This window comes from Cyprinodon tularosa, unplaced genomic scaffold (assembly GCF_016077235.1).
Source record: "Cyprinodon tularosa strain WSP-4 unplaced genomic scaffold, ASM1607723v1 ctg759, whole genome shotgun sequence".
Taxonomy (NCBI): domain Eukaryota; kingdom Metazoa; phylum Chordata; class Actinopteri; order Cyprinodontiformes; family Cyprinodontidae; genus Cyprinodon; species Cyprinodon tularosa.
In genome coordinates, this window is record NW_024039517.1 from 236,332 (window position 1) to 258,559 (window position 22,228).

The 22,228-nt window shown below is 36.3% G+C and overlaps 1 protein-coding gene across 1 annotated transcript; it reads left to right on the top strand.

The window, feature by feature from the left end:
• Positions 1-2,095: 2,095 nt before the first annotated feature.
• On the top strand, positions 2,096-21,552 carry mov10a (Mov10 RISC complex RNA helicase a). The gene is made up of 22 exons (XM_038270263.1): positions 2,096-2,415; positions 2,495-2,600; positions 2,714-2,871; positions 7,519-7,760; positions 7,867-8,113; positions 8,316-8,456; positions 8,548-8,710; positions 9,347-9,498; positions 9,581-9,751; positions 10,248-10,395; positions 13,380-13,541; positions 13,990-14,093; positions 15,189-15,286; positions 16,284-16,382; positions 16,710-16,797; positions 17,117-17,234; positions 17,631-17,822; positions 17,900-17,962; positions 19,185-19,310; positions 19,415-19,503; positions 20,511-20,626; positions 21,126-21,552. The coding sequence occupies exons 1-22, from the start codon at positions 2,294-2,296 to the stop codon at positions 21,188-21,190; spliced, it is 2,970 nt and encodes a 989-aa protein (XP_038126191.1). The 5' UTR covers positions 2,096-2,293; the 3' UTR covers positions 21,191-21,552.
• Positions 21,553-22,228: the final 676 nt, after the last annotated feature.

A 22,228-nucleotide genomic window follows, 5' to 3' on the forward strand; every position in this document is an offset into this window, starting at 1 on the left:
AGAAAGTAGCTAATTTTTACAAAGAGCTACATGAAAAAGCAAAGCTAACAAGGCCGCAGTTTATCTGAAACAAGCTGCGGGGCTTCTCTCCCATCCCAAGACAGACTTGAAGGTGACTTTAATAAGTTGCGCCATTCAACGTTATTAATCAATCATATATGCCTTGATTATTTGAGAAATGAAAAAGAGTATCCAAAGGGCATGCCGTTATCTAAAACACATCATTATCACCGTAGAGTGTGTAATCATGATCCTGTCTGAAAACAAATAAAAATTGAGCAAAAGGAAGTTGGACTGTGTTCCTAAAGGTTCAAATTGAACAATAAAGCCAGGGATGTGCTGTGTAATCTAATCCGTCAGTATGTTACCCAGTGAAGCCTTTCCCTCTCAATTTTTTGTCTGTGATCCAACTTTTCTGGATGAGGAAATATGGCAAGACATTTAGATTCATTATGGGCAACATAACTGAAGAGCTTAAACTTTATTTCAGATTGCCATCATTATTTTCTTAAAACATATATATAAATAGATAAATATATATATCTATATATATAGATATAGATATATATATATGTGTGTGTATGTATGTATGTATATATATATATATATATATATAGGTGTGTGTGTGTGTGCATCATGCTGTGAATAATGTAATTATTTGTCAAATAAAATATCCCAAACTATAAATTTTTCAAAAAAATAACTAAGATAGAATTTTTTAAATTTACTTCAAATCTGTGCTCCCAAAAAATAATTTTGTCATTTACCTTACACAGTTTTTAATGTATTTTCTTGTTTTTATGCTGTCACCCTTCAGCTCAAGATAGTTTCTGTTGTTAAACATGTCTTCGAATAAACTTGGACTTGATAGACTGAACCTGCATAAATGTGGGCTATTAGCAGGCAATTAAATCCTAACGTCTTGGTAAACCACCCAAAGCAGGCTCCATGGCTCAGAAAGAGATAGATTAAAAAAAAAAACAGTAATTAATTATTGTAATTTTTAGTCTATCATCCAACTTTTCTGGATGAGGAAATATTTCCAACTGTGGCAAGACATTTAAATAATTATTTTTAACAAAATAACTGAAGACTTTAAAGATTGTTTAAGATAGTCATCATTGTTTTTATTAAAACAAAGAAAAACATAAATAATAAACTTGGACTTTATAGACTGAGCCTGCCTAATTGTGGGCTATTCACAGGCAATTCAACTCCTAAGGTCTTGATAAACCATCCAAAGCAGGCTCCAAGAAAGAGAGGGATAAGAAAAAAAAAGTAAAACTCTTATCTTGGCAAAGCGTTCTATGAAGTTTATAAAAACAAAAACAAAACTGTGACCTCCTTTCTAAGTGATAAAAAAAGCCAGCAATCTGCTATGTTTTGAATTTATTATTACAGACTCAAGGTCCAATATACATTAAAAGAAAACAGATACACTAAGAATAAAAAAGAATAAGAGTACAACAGTGAAGGTGCCTAAACCTTCAGGAGGCAATTATACCAATGTCTCCAAAGCACAGATGAATATTTATCTGCACTATATTTGACATTGGTCATCAGTAAAATAATTCTATTATCAGACTCATTTAGACGAGAAATAAATGTATACATAAGCTTTCTCAAAACAGCCATAAAAGTCCTGACACTAACAGATACAAACAATTCACTGGCACTGGTCCATCTGGGCTTATTTAACAAAAGTCTTAGTGCATCATTATAAGCCACCTTCAATTTATGAAGACAGGCTTTTTTTAAAGTTGCACCACAAATGTGCCGTATACAGTGATGTGCAATATGATCTGAACAAGTTCAGTTTCATTTCGTCAGAACAGAATCCAAACTTCCGGACAAGGTCATAATGAGTTTTGATTCTGTCTAAAGGGCAAGCATTTATTTCAAATACGTCATCCTCACGGAAGGGTGTGTCAACATTTTCCTGTCTGAAAATAACTAAACTCGTAAGATTTTAATGGTCATTATAGTTAAAAAACACCGCAAAAAATATTTTGTTTTGATCAGATCTTTTGCTGCAACTGACTGCTTTTACCTCGCTGTCAGAAATTTTGATACGCTTCCTTTAAGGGGCGTGGCGGGCGTTTGCGCACGTCACACAAAATAGTAGATCTACATGCACGCTAACCTGTCTTTTAGGTTATGAAAATAACACCGGCAACAGTTATATTTTACAAGTGAGGCTGGAGTTAGCGGAAACTCAGTTTGACGCTTGCTGGGTGTTGCACTTCCTCTTCGGGGGGGTCGCTGAAAGCTGAGGCCTTCTGAGGACGCCGACATGCCGAGGCTCATAGATTCACTGCAGTCTGGACTGGACTTCCTTGACTTTCTGGGAAACCGATTGTCCAGATACAAAAAAATAGAGCTGCGAGAAATCTATAACACCGAGTTTAGGTTCAGGTACGTTTCACACGGTCGGTGTCATATAAAGTTAGGCAGTCATTTAAGTTTTTATTCATTCTAAAACGTGTTTTCACAGAGAAGGAGCAAAACATCCCAACTTTTCCAATGTTGTTTTTGCTCTTATGAAATTCAACCATGTCTACCTAAAAAAGGGGAAACTCTACAGAAATGTCGATCCTAATGTAAGTGTCATCAAGAGGAACCAGCTTCTTCTTCATGTCAGGGCATGTTTTTTTTTTCTTTTTTTTTTTAACTATATTAAAAAAGTTAATTAAAGGAATGATGGATGTTGCAGGTCAGGGTGTCCTCTGACCAGCGGTCTCCCCCCAAACCCCGCCATAGAGCTCAGGGGAAAACAGAGTCAGCTCCTCGCCCTGCACCAAACCCAGATCCTGGGCTGTCCCCCAAGAAGAAGCCAGCAGCAGAAATCCTCCAAAGGATGAAGACCAACAGGTTTGTGGGAGTTTGCGTCCAGTCAGAGCTCTTGCTTTCCAATTTATCTTCAGCTTTATGCGTTCTTAGTGTTATACTTCTTTTTATGTTTTGTTTTTAAAATGTCTTTTATGTTTGATCTTATTCTCAAAGCTGTGACTGTGAGAGGATTTGCACAAGAAATCCAATATACCTGACTGCTGGTTAAGCACAAATGCAAATTAAAAAACCTTGAATCCTTGGATTAAAACTAAGTTGTGTATTTCCAGATTACAACTGACACTCCAAGAATTTAATAATTGTGAGAGGGTTCCTTAAAGAACGATTTTTGTGAAATTAGACTGGATGAAACTAAAACTTTTCAACTTAACAAGTTCTAGATGGAGCATATTGACAGACAAAAAAATGTTTTATCTTAAATGCAAAATACAATTTTGGTACAACTGGTGCTCAAGGTGGGTTGCTCTGTCAGCTAAAGGCATGTTTTCAGGTCCCGATATTCCCGATACCTGGCTGTGCAGTATTGGCCGATACCATACGATACCATCTGTTTGGAATCGATGTGTGTGTGTAAATATGAAGAACTGCATACTACTTGGATGTAAAATAATTGCCATCATGGCTCTGTGAAGCTGCTGCCTACCTTAGTGAAGCAAGAAAAAGACTAATACAAAGTGAATCCAGTAGAACTTTTTATTGCCTACCTGGAATGGGTGACGATAGTTGAATAAACTTTTGGCTCTCAAAATGGTATCGGCGCCCTATTTATTGGTACTTGCCAATACCACCATTTTAGTGCTGGATTGGCGCCCCACCCAATACTGGTATAGGTGCAACACTAATTTATACTCCATTTAACGATTAAGCAATTACAAGTAGGCCACCAATAGTGCAAGTTCTCCCACTTAAAAAGATGAGAGAGGCCGGTAATTTTCATCATAGATATACCTCAACTATGAGAGACAAAATAAGACAAAAAAAATCCAGAAAATCACATTGTCTGATTTTTAAAGAATTTATTTGCAAAATATGGTGGAAAATAACTATTTGGTCAATAACAAAAGTTCATCTCAATTCTTCTAATCAGATTAAAAGCTTCCCTTTAACCTTTAGGCTGTAGCTGTATACTGACTCTCTCGCTTCTAATTTAGTGACCTTATATGTGTCTAAATTATAGGTTTATCTGTCCTCTGTATGTGACCAATAGTGGTGGGAGTAGATACTCTAGAGCAGGGGTGCCCAACCTTTTTTAAACCAAGATCTACTTTTCCAGTTGATGGCATGCCGAGATCTACCAAGCCAAACACAAGGGAAATTTGAAAAATCTGTCTAAGTCTAAAATCACTTCAAAGCATGAAGAGGGATAAGGGAAGTCCACTATTTCAGAATGATAAACTTCACTGGGCATTGGCATTGGCAGAGAAACCGGCAGATGGATTAAGATTCAACAGGAAAACAGATAAAAATAGGAAACTACTAAGTACAAACTATGTGGATGTGAAGATGTAACATACAGCAGAATGGGTTGTTGACTTTTTCTTTAATTTCGGAAAAAAAGTTCCTGTGATGTTATGAGCCGGAAAGCTCTTGAAATCCAATACCCAGCATGCAATGCGGCGTGTGGCGTCACGGGTTGGAGGCTAGAGCGAGAGGGCAGTTCTGAATGTAGCTTGCTACTGAAAGGTTCTGTGGAAGTTTGGAAATAAATATACAGCACAAGTTTACACTAACCTGACAACAGCCAGATGCATGTCTCGCTCCCCCTAGCTCCACTCACATACATCTGGGACACCGCTCATTGAAAGTGATTTCCACAACCAAATTTATGGTCTGGCCAATCAGGACGCAGGGCGGGTGTTTCCTGCATGTGACGTAGTGGAGAAGCGAGTTCTGTAAGTCGTTCGTCTATACTTTTTTGGTTGGCTTCTTTTTTTAAAATAAGTCTGCTGTGCACAATGTTGCCTTTTATCTGCACATTTTCATGGCACAAACGACATTGATCATTTACCGACATTGCGCTGATTCCACTGTTGCTATATCCAAGATGTCACAGCGTCACGGGTTAGCTTCGGTGTGAGTGGTTGAAATAGCTCGTCGATAAAGATGACAGACAAGTGGCTTATCCAATCATATGCAAGGAGTTTTGATAAGGCCCAGCCTTCAGTAAAGGCAATTCCTATGGCAGTGTCCCAGATGTATGTGAGTGGAGCTAGACGGAGCGAGACATGCATCTGGCTGTTGTCAGGTTAAGTTTACACGCCTCGTCTGTTCTAAATCGTCCAAAAATCTTTTGAGGAATCTGCCACGGCTCAGCCACCTGACGTCGGTGTGCAGCAGCAGATCTGTGGTGACTTGCACCTGCCTCCTCGAGCTGGGCGGAATAAACGCCTCTGAAAACTCCCGGCCTGAACAGAGCAAGCGATTTTCATCGCAATGTCCATGACATGCTTCATATTTAATATACTGCCGCACAGCTGTTGCTGAATGATGCAGCGGTTGATCCAAAAAAAATAGATGTCATTATCTCATTATCTCTGCAGATTCCTCTTCGCGCTTTAGAGTCCCTGGTAACAACCTAGCAACCGTGGCAAACCATGCATACGTTGGCGTCTCGTGATCAATGATTTGATTAGTGTTTTTAAAAATGTTTTTTTTTGTCATAGCCATAAATAGGTCTACATTGTAAATCTTCTCGCGATCGACTGAAACTACGCCCGCCATCGACTGGTAGATCGCGATCGACTGGTCCTTTTTGGAGCCATGGACCGGTTATATGTTAGACAATATTTTCACGGACCGGCCTTTAAAGTGTGGGGGGTAAATACAATCAAATAAAATGATACGAATGGCATAAAATCAAATACGAACAGCATAAAAATAAAACTCACCATTATGTTGAATTACATGTGTGCTCCTAATGTCCTGTCTGCTCCGTAGCTTTTTTTTGGTCGCTGTAACCGCAGAAAATCCGGCTTGTGCGGCCTGGTATCAAATGACCGACGGACCGGTACGGTCCCGGTGGTTGGTGACCGCTGCTCTAGAGGCCCCAGATTTGCTTCACCCTTTTCTACCAGCAATTTTTAATCCAAAGGTTTTTTTTAATCCAGTAAGAATAGTACTGCAATGGACTTGTGAACCAAACTATTGGTTGGACTCCCTTTTAAAAAAAAATCTATTCATAATAGGCATAAGGGAAATAAAAAAGAGAGGGAGGGGCATCAAATTTTTTTTATTTGGTTCTATTTTTAAGGGAGGTTTCCACATCTTTAAAGCCTATAAATATGTTTTTTTTTTTTTTTTTTTAAGTGATATTTATAGTCCCTATGACCTCATGACCCCATACTTGTTGATTTATGGCTCCAACTTTTGGAATCCATCACAATTTTATCACACATTTATATTGTCTTTAAATGTATTTCTGACCTGATGAGGTTGAAGTTATTTAAATGGGGAGGTGCATGAATATCATGGAATGCTTCTGTTCTTCAGTGTTAGTGTTTGGGGAGCTCTGTGCACAGTAATGGTGTAATTCAGTTAATTCTGAGGCTGAAAATTGGGAGCTGACGTTGATGTGGTCAGTTTGCAGCCCTAAAGTCACAGTGCTGGAATATGGAGTGGCTTTATGCCTCGATTAAAACAATAATTATAGCTCAGCTGAGAAGATATTCAGATGAAACCTGGTGTATCTTATCATGTGTTTTGTAAAATGTAATCAGAGAGATTCCAGTATCCATTAACAACTAAAGGAAGACATTGGGTTCCTGATAGAGATGCACGATATTGGGACTTTGGCCGATATCCGATATGCCGATATTTTAAAACTCATGTAGCCGATAACCGATATCGATACCGATGTTAAAGCTGGACAAAAATAAGTAGTCATTGAAAATAGCAGTTTTTTTATCCATTTCTGACACTTTGAAAAATAATATACTCAAATATATTTTTATATGCTGATATCAAATTGATTTTTAAAAACGCGGTATCGATCTATTTTACTTTCAAAATCTCGTGAAATTTCATCGTTCTGTTACAAACTCTCGTGATATTTTGCAAATTCTTGTGAGATTTTGTTAGTAAAATAGATCGATACCGCGTCAATATGTCAACATATAAAAATATGGCAAAATTTCGTGAATTTTCGGGGATTTCGTAGCATAACAATGACATATAGCAATATTTCATTAGTAAAAGAGATTATTGTGTTTTTAAATGGCAGTATATCAGCATATGAAGATATTGTGATATTTTAATGTATCAATATTTTTTCCCTCTTTAGAAGTTTTTAAGTCAGTAAAAAATAAGTTTTAGAGGAAGAAGAAGTATTTTTTTTTTTTTTTTTTTTTTTAGACTTTAGAAACTCAGAAACTGATCAAATATCGGGTTAAATATCGGTGGGGTGGCCGATGTCCGATATTCAGTTTTAAGGCCGATACAGGCCGATACCGATAGGGGGCCGATTATATCGTGCATCCCTAGTTCCTGATGTTCATAATTAATTTAACTTAATTTAACATAATTAGTTTAACTTTGCTGTTTGCTTGCTCAATTACATTATATGGAGTTCGAAGCACAAGAGCACCTGGATGCAACATGCTCTGTATGTTGATAATGTTTTTAAGCGTTTCTATAAAGAAATGTAACCTTCTCATGTTTGGCTCATCACAGGAAAGGAATGATTTCCGATAAGGGGGGAATTAAAATCGAATCAGACCCGAAAGGAAGTGATGGGGAAGTTCATCTTTCTGTTGCTTTTGAAAAGCAGCCATTTGTCATTAAGTTCACCATTCAAAACACTGGGCCACACATGGTCAACTTCATCAACTACACAGTCCTAGACAGAGTTCGCTGTTTCAACTTAAATGATCAAAGGAAAGTGACTAAAGCCAACCCACTGCTCCTGTGTCCTGGTAAGGAAACAATCATCTGTAGTTTGTACCTTTAAAGGATAAAAACAAAGTGTGATGGAGGTCAGTGGCGATTACTATGTTGCTTGTTTGTTTTTGCTCTCCACAGGTGAAAGCTATGATGTTTCTGTTTGTTACATCCTTAACGAGTGCGGATATTTCCCAGCCACAGTCTACTTTGAGTTCCAGCTGGACCAGCCAAAGCCAGTGACCTTTTGTATTGTCAGGGAGATAAAAGCAGAGGTAAAGACCTCGCTAGGGGCCGAACTGGGACCTGTATCTCCATATAAACGTTTTCAGAAAGTCAAATCCAAACCAGCGTTTAGAGAGGTGGTTGAGGGATTCCCACCGCCAAGGTAAGAAATGGAAAATTATACCTGAAATAATGTGCTTTTATTCGATTAATAAATCCCACCGCCTTTTTCTGTCTTTAAGCATCGCTGCATATTTGGTTTAGAAAAAAAAGTTATTTGAGCTGCATTTCTTCCATCAAAAGACCTATAACTCATTTTTATTTATTTTAGTCATTGAGTGATGTTTGTTTTTAATTTGTTTCAGTTCTACTGTTCAGCAAATGGAAACCATCGTGAAATTAGGAGATAACAAGTACTCCAACTTCCTGAAAGAACTGGCCCGTACACAAATGGAGGATTCCAATTACCTTTCTCCAACTGCCAGACAGCAACTTGCACCATTAAAGTGGGACTTTTGCTCATCTGATTCCAATAAACAAAAATCTCGGTGTGGTATTTTAATTTAATATTAATCAAACCTCTGCATCTCTTTCCAGGAAGCTTCTTCAGTCTTCTTTAGACATGAAGAACTACTCCCGTCGGTTTCACCTTCTGCTTCACTTGGAAGAGATACAGATGGAAGTGGACATTGGAAACTATGACCTCCACAATCAAACCATGACCAAAGATCAAGGCAACGGGAAACTTCTCACACTCAAAGTATAAATGTCTATTAAGATGTAGTTTGCTTTTTTTTCTCTCTATCTCTGTTTCCTCCTAATCATACGTACCATATTCTCTCTTTTCTTTCTTTCAAGCTTTAGACAACTTCATCTAAAAGTGGATTTTTATGCATTTAAGAAAATCCCTCATTTGTATTAGAATGTCAAAAAGAGAACAGAGCTTGGAATTTATATAATCTAATAACAAATAATATAATTGTAATTTAATATAAATATAATTTTATAAAAAAAAGGGCTATTATACTTCAATTATCTTTAGATAGTCTTTTTTTTTGTCCAAATCACAAACCTTGACCTAGAGATTTATTGCATTTAAACTAAACCTCCTTTTAGCCTAAGTGGGTCTAGTTTTAATGTAGAATTTAAACCGCTCAAAGCCCAGCCATTCTGGGTTTTGAGTTGGAATCGGTGCCCTACCAACAGCAAAATAGCCTCTTTACTTTGTGCATATGAAGAGAATGTTTTCAAAATTTTGTTTAATCTGCAGAACAAAACAATGTTAAAAACTAGATTTGTTTTTATGGTTTAAAATGCAGTGAAATTTAAATAGGACTGGATAAATTTTGGTTATAGAAAAATAAATAATAAATTTAAAAAAATCCATATCAAACAGGTTCCTGGTGTTGCTGAAAATCGTCCTTCTGTCCTGCGAGGAGACTGTCTGAAGGTGACAAAATCTCAGCAGACGGGCTATTCAGTCACGGTGTACAATGGATATGTTCACAGAGTAGAGCTGGACAGGGTAAAGCTGGGCTTCTCCAAAAGGTGAGATCCAGAGAAAAAAACAAAACAATTCATAATCTCTACAAACCTTACTATTCTGCCCTCCTCTTTGTACCCCTTACAGGTTGTTGGATACTTTTCTCCCCAATATGAAGTTTGACGTGGAGTTCACCATCAACAGGTTGACCATGAAGCTGCAGCATCGAGCAGTGGACCTGGCAGTAAAACACGAGCTCGGGGAGATGCTTTTCCCTTCTGATACAGCAGTACCAAGTTTTTCTATCACTAAACTAAGGTCTGCATTAAGTTAAAATCTTCAATAATTGAACTTTATTGATCTCACATAGAAATTTACCTCTACATTTAACCCATCCCCTTGGGGAGCAGTGGGCTGCCATCGTGTGGTGCCCGGGGAGCAATCTGGGGTAAAGGGTCTTGTTCGGAGACCCAGAGTGGAAGTCTGTGGGAGTGGGGCTCGAACTCAGGACCTCAGGATTCCAAGCTGTATGCCCTAACCAGAAAAAAGCATTTAACCTGGTTTTAATTATTGCTAAAAACATGATATTCCCCTTTATATGGATGGAAACATCTGAGCTTTGGTAGAAACTCATAATAATGGTAAAACTAAACAAAGCACAGGTATTTTTGAGGTTCAGCTGTGTGTGTCTGTGTATGTGTCTGTGCGGTTGTGCAGGGGTGTCTCAGTGGGAAGCTACAAGTTGTTAAGTGATTAAGTGATTCTGATGTTTATAAACCTGTTCTTGTTATTTTTTTTCTTCATTACTCGGCAGCATGTTTAACCGCAAACTAGAAAACAACCCGCAGCAGCGTAAAGCAGTGGAACACATCATTGCTGGATCATCAAAGCCTGCTCCCTACATCATCTTTGGGCCACCTGGAACTGGAAAGACAATCACTGTGGTTGAGGCGATTAATCAGGTATTAGACAAGTTTCTTACTGTCTAAAAAGGTACTTGACTTGCTTTGAGTATGTTCTACAAAATCAATACAGTTTTTTTTTTTTTTTTTTTTTAAGGCCGATAATTATTTTGACATCAGTCTAACTGATTCCCTTATGTACTGCCATTTTTTTTTAATTTTATTTATTTTTTTCTTCTTTTAGGTTGATTATTGCTTTCTCGTCCTTCACATACTTGATCTAAAAATGGCACCATGATAACAAATGTTAAAGTCTCATTTTAAACAAAAAGGCACTACTAATAATAGATCAAAGAAAATGTATTAATATTGGAAATCTATTGGACCTCATTAAAATGCATGCACCTCTTATGATGTCAAAGCATGGACGCTGAATGCATCATCAAACCTATTCACGCATCGGCCGAGACATGGAGGAAGGCTAATATTGGGTCAACTGTAGTATATTCCTGATCCATTCATCCATACGTCTGTCTTTGGGGTTAACAGTTCAGATACTGATGCATGAGCATGACTACCTTCAGAAATATCTTTAACCTCCAAGTCAGGGTATTCCAAATTCCCTTTTGTCCTTCATGTTTTAGTTGTTTTCCTGCTTAAGCACATCTCATTTACATTAATGGCTTATTTGTTTATTTATTTTGCTGATCTGTAATCTGAAGGAGATGTTTCCCTGCAGGACACCAGCCTTTTAGAAACAGCTTTGAACTCTACGTGGTATAATATTGAATTAGCTTCTGCTAGCAGTGGCCCTCATGATGAATTTAAGTCGATTTTAGGGCTGACTATTATTGACAAAAGAAATGCTTTACAACCCTCAATCTGTTCCCAAAATGTCATACAGGTACTTTTTTCACAATAGAGAGCTGCAGAGAATTGTAATGCAAACTATCTCTATATATGTATTTTAAAAATCAACCTATTCCACATTGCTACAAGGATTTTTTTTTTCTAATAACTTGTGGCTTTTTCTATTAATTATATTAATTTTCCAAACAACATTGACAACTAACTCTTAACTGCCAGACAATTACAAGTGAGTTAACATAAAAGTTTAAATTTTTTTTTTTTTTTTCTTGTGAGTTAGGTATGCCTTAAAAGCGGGTAAATAATTGGTAATCGGCTATGAATTAGATTTTTTATTTTAATAATTTCAATATTAGTCTAATAAGCCCAAAGTCAAAGAATATGATGTTCAATATTCATTTATTTTCACTTAAAGGGGCATAGTAATGTTATGACTTTAAAAAAAATGTATGTACCAGTGGTTCGATCCAGCTGCTGAACAGGTTTTTCTGAAACAATGCTGCCTCCTGCTGGCACATTATTTTTCTATGTGTTCGTATATATTTGCTATATATTTGTACCTCTAAAGCAGCGGTCCCCAACCACCGGGATATATATATATATATATATATATATATATATATATATATATATATATATATATATATATATATATATATATATATATATATTTTATCGACGATCAGAGTCTGAGTGGTGTTTTATTTTGAAAAATGTAAAAAATTGCGTTATTCTCTCCCAATTACATCAGTCGGTGCATCTGTGCCTCTTGACACAGGTTAATTCAGTTCAAGACGCATCCTATCTATAACATCCTATCTTTGTGAGGCGGGATTTTCTGCGGTTACAGCGAACAAAACAAAGCTATGGAGCAGACTGGACATCAGGAGCACACTTCGTCTGTCATTTTCTCCGATTAGGGCCTAGATCGTGGAATGCTGTATTTTTTTTATCATTAATTCCTAGTAAATGTATTGATGTTTTGTTTTTATTTTTTTTTACCTTAATTTTCTTAATTTGTGAACACCCAAATATATTTAAAATCTGTTTTTTTTTCACCCTTTATATTATTGACTAACTTTTTTAGTTTGCTTTTTATTTTTGATTACTCATATTTTCAAATCCAAGCATTTTCTAAGCAAATTGATTTCTTTTAAGCCATTTATTGCTGCCTTTCCTTTTTCTGCCACTTGTTCTTCCACCTCCTGTATTTCCTCCATATGCAGTTGTAAAATGTAAAAGCAGAGGGGCGGGCTTTGGAACAGCATCACTGCTGCAGCTTCACTCCTATTGGCTGAGGTCAGTAGCTGCTAGTGGTTGTCTGCCTGGTTATGTAGAGCAGTAGCAACAGCTAACTTCCACCGTGTTCATTCAACTTAGAAGGGTTATAGCTTTGGTTGTATAGTTAGAGTAGTACATTTAGCAGCAGTTAGTCGGGTTACTTTATTGTAATGTGTTATCTGTTAAACCCAAAGAAACACATTAGTTTGCAGTAGAACTAAGGTGCGTAGGTTTTTTGGGGTGCCTTCAAAATAAAAGCATGTGCTGCGCACAGACCGTTTTCCACATCTAATCATATAAAGCATATTCTAGAAACCTCACGGTTGAACTAACATCATGAAACCAGGTAAATGTGGGCAATATACGGCAAACTCCACTCTGATAATAATTTTAAAGCTATTTTACAAGGGATGTGTCTGTCCTGATAGACCTTTTAGTCTCATGTTTTTAAAATAAACAAATTTGAATAAAATAGAACAGTCTATTATGAATTTTGTATGTATGTATAGATAGATAGATAGATAGATAGATAGATGGCAGGGTTGGTCCTCCATTAGACATAGCAGGAAAGTTGGGCTCACTGGGCTGTCTCAGTTGTCACCATTCTGCTTTGTAATAGTTCCACAGTTCTGAAATTCAGTTTAGGCTCAAAACACCAAACCCTCAAAACACTATCAGGACAGACGCTTGGTGTATATTGCTTTATTTTATCATGATCAAATGGGCTTTGGTCTTTTTTTTTTTTTTATCAAAGTATATTTATGACCCTTTTTATGCTTTTCTGTAATTAAGGTGTCTGGTGGAGTTACTTGATATTTCATTATTCTGATATTTTCTGACTGAGTGGGCTGAGGAAGGTCATTTCAAGGTTTAGTAAAGTTTATTTTGTTTTTCAGGTTACCAGGGTAGACCCATCTTCACACATCCTTGCATGTGCACCTTCAAACAGTGCATGTGACCTGCTTTGTGAGAGGCTGAAAGCTCACCTCAACTCCAATCAGCTGTACCGCATGTACGCCAGTAGCAGAGACCCAAACACTGTCCCACCAGGCCTACTGGTAAGCATCAGCTGCTGATCTCACACAGTTGAGCTAGTTCACTTAAAAAAAGTGAACTGAAGTAAATGTTTGAAACTTTTTAGATTATGACAGAAAGTGTCTTTAAAATAACTTAATTTCAAAAAGAAATAACACTAACGGCAAATAAATTTTCTTGTTTCAGAGGGTAAAAAAATTGGCCACTAATATAATCTTGGAAATTACTTTGCCTACTTTTTTTAAATTATTTTTTTAGTTAAAAATTGAATTGTCTTTGACAAATAAAAAATTTTTTAGTATATGCATTGGAAGTAAATTGAATTGTCTATTTGTTATTTTTGGAAGCACAACATGATGGAGATGAATAATACTAATTGCTGCAATAGAGGGAACTTACTGTTAAGATTCCCCTCATTCAAATATTTACTTTCTGATAAAAAATATTTGCCTTTTTGCTTTTTTCTTTCAGAAACACAGCAACTGGGATGAAAAAAACGATTGTTTTGTTTTTCCAAAGAAGGAATTTCTGATGAAATATAAAGTTATTGTGACAACTCTGTTCACAGCAGGCAGGTAGGTCATTTAAGAGTGAAAAGAGAGAGAAAAAACAAACAAAAAAACCCAGCAGACCTTTGAAGTCCTGTTTGTTGCTCAGCTTACAGCTGCTGTATGTAATTTTAACATTTAAAACAGCTGAAAACTGAATGCCGAAGAGGCGTTTTAAGTTTTTATTTGTGTAAATGATTGGGCTTGTCTTTATTAGAGATGCACTGATCCATTTGTTTTACCCGATCCAATCTGATACCGATATCTGTACTGAGCGCATTGGCTAATATCTGATACCAGTCCGATTCAACTGTAAAATGAATGTCCCATATATCTTCCCAAGTGAGTGAAGGCTTTAGCCTTGACATAAACATTTTTCAAAAAGGTAACAACTTGACAATGATATAAATGTACTTAATATTATGTATTATCATATAAACAGCAAAAAGAAAAAAAATAGTTTGCAATGCTGTCAGTTGCAAACCAAATATACGGTACATTGGATTGGATTTCGTATATGAAATCGCTGATATCCAATACTGCTAACTGGTCAATATCGGAACTGAAAACCGATCCAGGTATCGGATGGCACATCTCTACTCTTTATCCTATTGATTTATTTTTTTCCTAAGCTGGATAAGGCTTGGTGTATTAAAGGTAAAGTGGAGGATTTTTGCGAATTTTTGAATAGACCCTAACTTCTAAGTTCATTTCTCCTCGTGCACGCTCTGTTTAAAAGTTGCTGTTTGCATCACTCATACAAGCTTACTTTCCAAAAGAAGATTTGCAATTTTTCCACTATGTCAGACTCACCACCAATAAGTGAAAATGGGGATGAGCACGTAGGTTGGCCCTACGTAAACATATCACCAGAATAATTGACAATTCAGAGGACCACTTATTTTGATGATCCACCCTGAAAAAGAACATCCTCCACTATACCTTTGAGACCTTATGTAAAAATACCTTTTTGTTTATATTCAGTGCCTTGTTATATTTTACAAGTGTAAAATATAATCTTTTTTTTTTTGTGTTTACATTACTTTTGGATTTAAATTTTTTCCATTACTTTCAGTTCTGGTTGGCTACAGAATATTTCTTACACTTATTTCTACCTTTAAGGTTTGTGACTGGAGGGGTTCCTGTTGGACATTTTTCTCATGTGTTTGTGGATGAAGCTGGTCAAGCAGAAGAGCCACAGTGCATTATTGCAATTGCAGGTATTTGCAGTAAAATAGAAAAATAAAGCTTAGGCTAATATTGCTGTGTATATGCAACTTCAAGAAGTTAAAAAGAAAATTGTTTTCATATTTTCCGAGAATTTCGAATTTTTAAATGGTTATGTTTTTTTTAGAAGTAGAGAACAACAACTGTTCAGTTTGGCATATATACAATTTTCTAATTCACATATTATTTTCTTTTTTTGGCCTAATGAGAGCAGTGGGCTTAAGGCTGCCCTGCAAGGCTTTAAACTTAGGTTTTTATTGGCGACAAATCCATTCTAACGCACATATCAAGGTTCTCATTTTGAGCCTGGATCCTTATTTATTTTTTAATAATGTTCATGGTGGAGAATCCTGCTTCACAGCAGCAGGTTAAGCCAAACATGCTCAAAATATGCAGGGTCATCTTAGAGCACCATTTCACTTCAGTTCATCGCAGTTCTTCCAGCAGTCCACACTTTCTTTTACTTCTTCTCATCGTCTTCTCCTTCTTTCCCATCGCCCGGCTTGTTACAGGTTTGCCTGCTGTGTTTAAAAGTAGCTAGCAGCAGCAACCCAGACTGACACCGCTCATTGGCTAATTTGTATCACGTGTAGCCTGGTCCCGGACCCTCCGGAGAAACAGGAGAAGCAGCGCAAGTGAAATTAGACACTGCCGTTGGACAACATGCAGTAATGTATAGATGTTGCTTAGCCAGCAGGCGCGTCCAGATCCTGACCGCGGTCCGCTAATCCATTGCCTCTGCTCTAAAGCCATGGTTAAAATATGGATATATCTCATGTGTTTACATCCACCACTGCCATGTTGTTTTGCAGAGTCATCACATTAAAAAATGTATTCACGTGCAGTTTTTATTTTGTTATTCAAAGAAAATATCGCAATTGCAAATCTTTGCATTTTTAAAATTTGCAGAATATCGACATAGTTTTGTGCACATTTGTAAAAAGGTGCTCACCTTTTTTCCTGACTTATATTTCCTGGTTTGTATTGCAGGTTTGCTCTCTCCAAAAAACGGTCAGCTGGTATTCGCAGGAGATCCCAAACAGCTGGGACCAATCATTCGATCTTCTCATGCCCTACAGTCTGGTCTTGGTATTTAGCTCACTTTATTTATATTTCACTAATTAACAATAAACATATATCTAGATATAGATGGATACACACACACACACACACACACACACAACACTATGTGGTCTATTCACTACATTCAGACAAACAGACTGAAAGTCAAATACATGGATGACATTTTCATCATAACTGTAAAGTAATGCAGCTAAATTATTTTCATAATTTAAATAAGTAAAACAATTTCTACTTAAGGAAATCCAACTGACTGCATTGCAAACACAAGTCTTCAAAGTTGCTGCCTTTGATACACTAGATTGTGACATGCATTTATGTGTGACTCACCTCCAGGTCTTTCTCTGTTGGAGAGGCTGATGAATCGTAAACCTTATCAGGATCTTGATTCTCGTTTTGTCACAAAACTGCTGCAGAACTACAGGTACATGGCAGACTGTGCCTTCTTACAAAACCTTATATGCAACTTTGATTTTTTTTTTATCTGCATTTGCCTTGCAGATTGTAAGGAAAAGAATTTATCTATTTTTCTGTATAAATATTTTGCATTTTGCCTAAAGTCCGCTGCAGTTCTGTTCAAAACATTTATTTTATTATGCAAGTAATATTACAGTAATATCATGCACTTAAGAAGCAGCGAGAAACAATGCCTAACACCAAAGGGAATGACGGACATGTTCTCAGTTCTAACATTTATTTTAAAGAGCTGGACAAGCTTATTTTGTTGTCTGTGTTACTCTTAGATCGCATGCTGCCATTCTGAAGATCCCCAACGAGCTGTTCTACAACGATGAATTGCAGGTTTTTGCAGACCAGTTGGAGCGTGAAACTTATTGCAACTGGGAAGCCCTTCCCCAAAAGGTGCAATACACCTAAAAGGCTCAAAAGTCATGTGAAAATTAACTGAACTGTATAATACTTACTGTGACTTCAACAAGCTCTTTTCCTTCAGTAGAACAAATTTGACAGCAGCCTCTACTTTCATCAATCTGAAGATGTGTTCGAAATGTTCAAAATGATTCATCCCTGTGTGTTGAACATGTGCCATGTTCAACACACAGGGATGAATCTCTAATATTTATTTCTCTGTACATTTATGCTGTTCTTTTTTATCTTGGAACAAGCTTGCTTACACTTTAAATCTTTGTTACTCTCATTAAGTTACTTTTCGCTTTTTACATCTTTAACAGCAACTTAAACTGATACACTTGGAAATGGCCTTGGTTGATAATAACTAAGTACTCTTCACAACAACAGGGTTTCCCAGTGATTTTCCATGGTGTGCTGGGAAAAGATGAAAGAGAAGCCAATAGTCCATCTTTCTTCAATGTGTCAGAGATCGAGACGCTGGTCATGTATCTCAACACGCTGGAGCAAACGCAGGGAAAGAAGGGTCTTCCGCAGCTGTCTGCCAAAGACATCGGGATAATCACCCCCTACAGGAAACAAGTGCGGCTGCACAGCGGTAACGTTTGATTTAAGAAGGAAATGTTTGACCTGACATCCCTTGCATCTCTGGCCTATAGGTTGAGAAAATCAGAAAGGCGCTGAAGTCTCTGAAAACACTGAAAGACCTCAAAGAACTCCAGGTTGGCATTGCAGCTCTTCATTTATATATTTTTTCTGAAAGAATATTCAGGAAATTTTTTTTAGGTTTGTTATCTCCTTAAAGGAGAAGTTCGGTTTTTTACACTTTAAGCCCATTTTCTGTAGTGTCCAGGATGAAATCGAATGATCGACACCAAAAGTTTGACAATTGCTCCTGTCTCTGCTTTTTGGCTCATTTAGAATCAACCCCTGGCTGCTTCATAATGGCTAGCATAGAGCATGTCCGATAATGTCCTTAAAACAACCTTAAACGTTCTTTTTTTTAAATATGCTACTCACCGTGTCGTCAGCGCTGTTCAATGACGTTCCAAAAAAAGTTTCGTGAAGAAAAACCGTTCCTGTCTTGTTTTATTTAGCATTTTGTAAATCCCATTGAGTTCTGTTGGAATAGTCAATATTCCGCTGCCACCGGAAACGGAAATGGGGCCTGTTTACACAGTTGTAGTCTTTTCGCTTCACTCTGTGTACTCCGACGTCGAGGTGCTAACGTCTCTGTTAAACACTTTAAAAAAACTCTGAAAATGGAATACGAAAGGTGGATTCTTGATTCTCGACGTCGGAGTACACAGAGTGAAGCGAAAAGACTACAACTGTGTAAACAGGCCCCATTTCCGTTTCCGGTGGCAGGGGAATATTGACTATTCCAACAGAACTCAATGGGATTTACAAAATGCTAAATAAAACACTACAGGAACGTTTTTTCTTTACGAAACTTTTTTTGGAACGTCATTGAACAGCGCTGACGACCCGGTGAGTAGCATATTTAAAAAAAAGAACGTTTAAGGTTGTTTTAAGGACATTATCCGACATGCCATTATGAAGCAGCCAGGGGTGGATTCTAAATGAGCCAAAAAGCAGAGACAGGAGCAATTGTCAAACTTTTGGTGTCGATCATTTGATTTCATCCTGGACACTACAGAAAATGGGCTTAAAGTGTAAAAAACCGAACTTCTCCTTTAATATATTTCCAGTTAGATACTTTCTCTGGAATTTTTATATACATAATTTTTCTTTTGCTGTATAGTAACACATTATTGCTCCTCCCCTTCCTGTTAATGCACAGTGCCATTTACCCACCAGAAAGGAAAGCTAAAAGTTTCACAGAGTGTTTAAATCTGTTAGTTGGTACTCAAGCAAATAGGCTGATTAAAATGTAAAAAAAAAGAATTATAACCTTTGATGTTTGTTAATATTTTAATTCAGGTAGGATCTGTCGAGGAGTTTCAGGGCCAGGAGAAAAAGATCATCATAATCTCCACAGTGCGTAGCAGTCTCAGCTACGTTAAGATGGACACAGACTTTAATATAGGGTTCCTTTCAAATGAAAAGGTTTGTCTAATTTCTTATTAATTCAAATATACACATATCTCTTTCCCTTTCTCATTATAGAAAAAATAAAAATCACAACTTTCTTGTATGTATTTTTGCTTTAGAGGTTCAACGTGGCCATGACAAGAGCAAAGTCTCTTCTTATAGTCATAGGGAACCCTGTGATCCTCAGAAAGGACCCTGTATGGCAGAAGTAAGTCGGATGATTGAAGTTTTCCTCATTGTCATATGAATGCACTAAGATCAGGAGCTTATCTGAACTACACAAATTTTATTCTGGGAGAACATTCATGGGAAGTGTTACATAAAATTTAAATGGACCCCAATATAGCTTTTATTAGTGATAGGATTAAAAAAAACACCATTTCATTAAAATTTGGACACTTTTATTATATGGCTTTACCAGGTCTGCATATTTTCAATCATCTATGTCACCATATTTCAAGCTAATCAGTATCAAGCCACTTCTACCTGCTGTAATGCTGTCTGTCTGTCTTTCTAAGCCGATTTTACTTTGAAATATACTTTATTGTATAAATGACACATAAAACAAAAAAAACAACAACAAAAAAACTCGACATTCATGAGTTTAATAGCACGCTCAATTTTATGTGGATGATGGTTAAGAGAAATATGGTAAAGCTACATTTAGCCTGCTGATATTATTTTATTTGCTTGAAAGACATAATCTTGGAACATCTAGCTTTTTTGCCCTTAAAGTGATGGCTTTGATAGATTCTAGGGCTCCGAAGCATTTTCTACAGCAATGGGGAATTAGGGGTGGATGCTAAAACCTTCTTGCACACTTTATGATTTCCCCTGATAATATGTAGATCAACCACTTTTAAAAGATTTTGTATTTATTTTTTTTAGATCCTGAGAGTGCTAATTGTCTGGAAAGCAGCATTAATAGGACTAAATTCCCCATGCCTCTACAACTACCTGTTCAACTTTAAAAAACAAACAAAACAACTGTTATTTGGCTGCAGCACTGCACTTGTGAATTATGTTGATTACTATTTGCTCATGACAAACCTGTCTAATAACCCTAACCCTAAACCTACCCTAACCCAGGGTAAAAAATATATGCATCTGTTTAGAGGAAATGATTTGCAGGTATAGAACGTGTTCAACAATGTGACTCAAACATAACCTTATAAGTTTACAGTTGATGTTTCTACCTTTTTCTGTCTTTTGCAGATTTATCCACTACTGTGTGGAGATGAAGGGCTACAAAGGTGTTGATTTCAATAATGTGGATGAGGAAGATCTCTTTGAGGCCAAAATGGCAGCCCTGAAAATCACTGACTCTGAATGTTTGTACTGTTTTTGCTTTTCATTACCAAAGAAATCTTTATAATCATTTAGTCTTGGATACAGTTGGAAAGTTATTTACTTTACTAAAATATTTTCTTATTTTGTTTTAAAAAAAGCCTTTGTTGCTAATGACTTGCATTTCAAATACTACTTCTTTGCTTTATTCTCAGTTAAAAAATCAATATATCTCAGACTATTATTATCTAAATGTATTTATTTCAGGAACTCTCTGTTCACCATGGGAACATAATATAAGTTAATTATGTTGGCTACAAACAGATATTTCTTTTGTGTCAACAAATAATAAAAAACAGTATTTAAGAGTAAATTATTAAAGTAGACCATTAGAAAAATTATCTAAATACAGTTATCTGGGTTTTAATATTGTAAATACATTTTTTTTATTTTGTAAAATTAGAAAGTTCATTCCTAAAATGAACCTGTATTTGTTTAATTACCTGTTGTTAGATATTGAATAATTCAAGTTTCTGTCTGTAGGTCCTGCTGAAGAGATGAGTGTCTTCCAGCAGCATGTGGATCCTGGATGGAAGAATGAACATTAGACTCTCAAATTTTCAACTGCATCTTTTTAAAGGACAGAGATTTTTGTTCCAACGAGATGTCTAGCAAATCTTCTCCTTTCCCCCTCTCCTTCTGCATCTATTGTAGCGCACACAATTTAAAGTGTATTTAAAGGAAATTATGCAAGTAGGTTTGACTTTTTACACCTTTTGACCCTTCAGTCTTTAAAAAAAGCACAAATAAATATTGCTACACAGATCAAGATGTTAATTTCTTCCACTGATACATATCACTTTTTCCTCACTGATGCTCTCACTTGTCAAGCCTTACTCATGAACTTTCTATGCATTTCTTATCTAAGGGCTAAACATGAATAAACTTTTTTGAAACACTGTACATTAAAGCTGTTTGGTCCCATCTGTGTCTCACAATGTGTTAAGAAAAACAAAGACTGATTTGATCTGTTTCAGAAATTTATGAGATGGTGGAAAAAACAAGTCTGGTTTAAAGACTGTACTATGATTACCTATTTATAAAATATTGACAGGGACACCAAATACTTATGAGCACATGGATGAAAGGGAGCCAATTTTCTTCCAATTTGATTTTATTTCTTTGCTCTTTTGTATTTTTTTTCTCTCCTTTGGAAATAATTAATTATCTCCAAACGAATTAAGAAGGAAAGAGCATTAATGAGGATCAATACTGTTGGATGTGATGTTAGATGTGGAAAAATTTTATATGAATGTTAAATTATCTATGTTCAGAGAGGAAAAAAAATGCAAAAGGTAATGTTTCAAAAATATTTTATTGATTAATGTATGACATTCACAAGATAATCTTAAATACAGTTATGACTTTACTGTTTATCGAAAGAGGAAAAGTAAAGAAGCATTTTTCATGGACTTGAGATGGTTAAACCTGTAACCCAGAGGGTTTTCCCCGGTATGTCACTGTTCACTATAATTAGGTTTTCCTGGAGGTTAACTGCTTACAAAATAGCAGCAGTATACCATTAGTGACTGGTTTAATTTTTCACCTGCTGTGGCTTTGCTGGGATTTTTTTTCTTCTCTCTTTT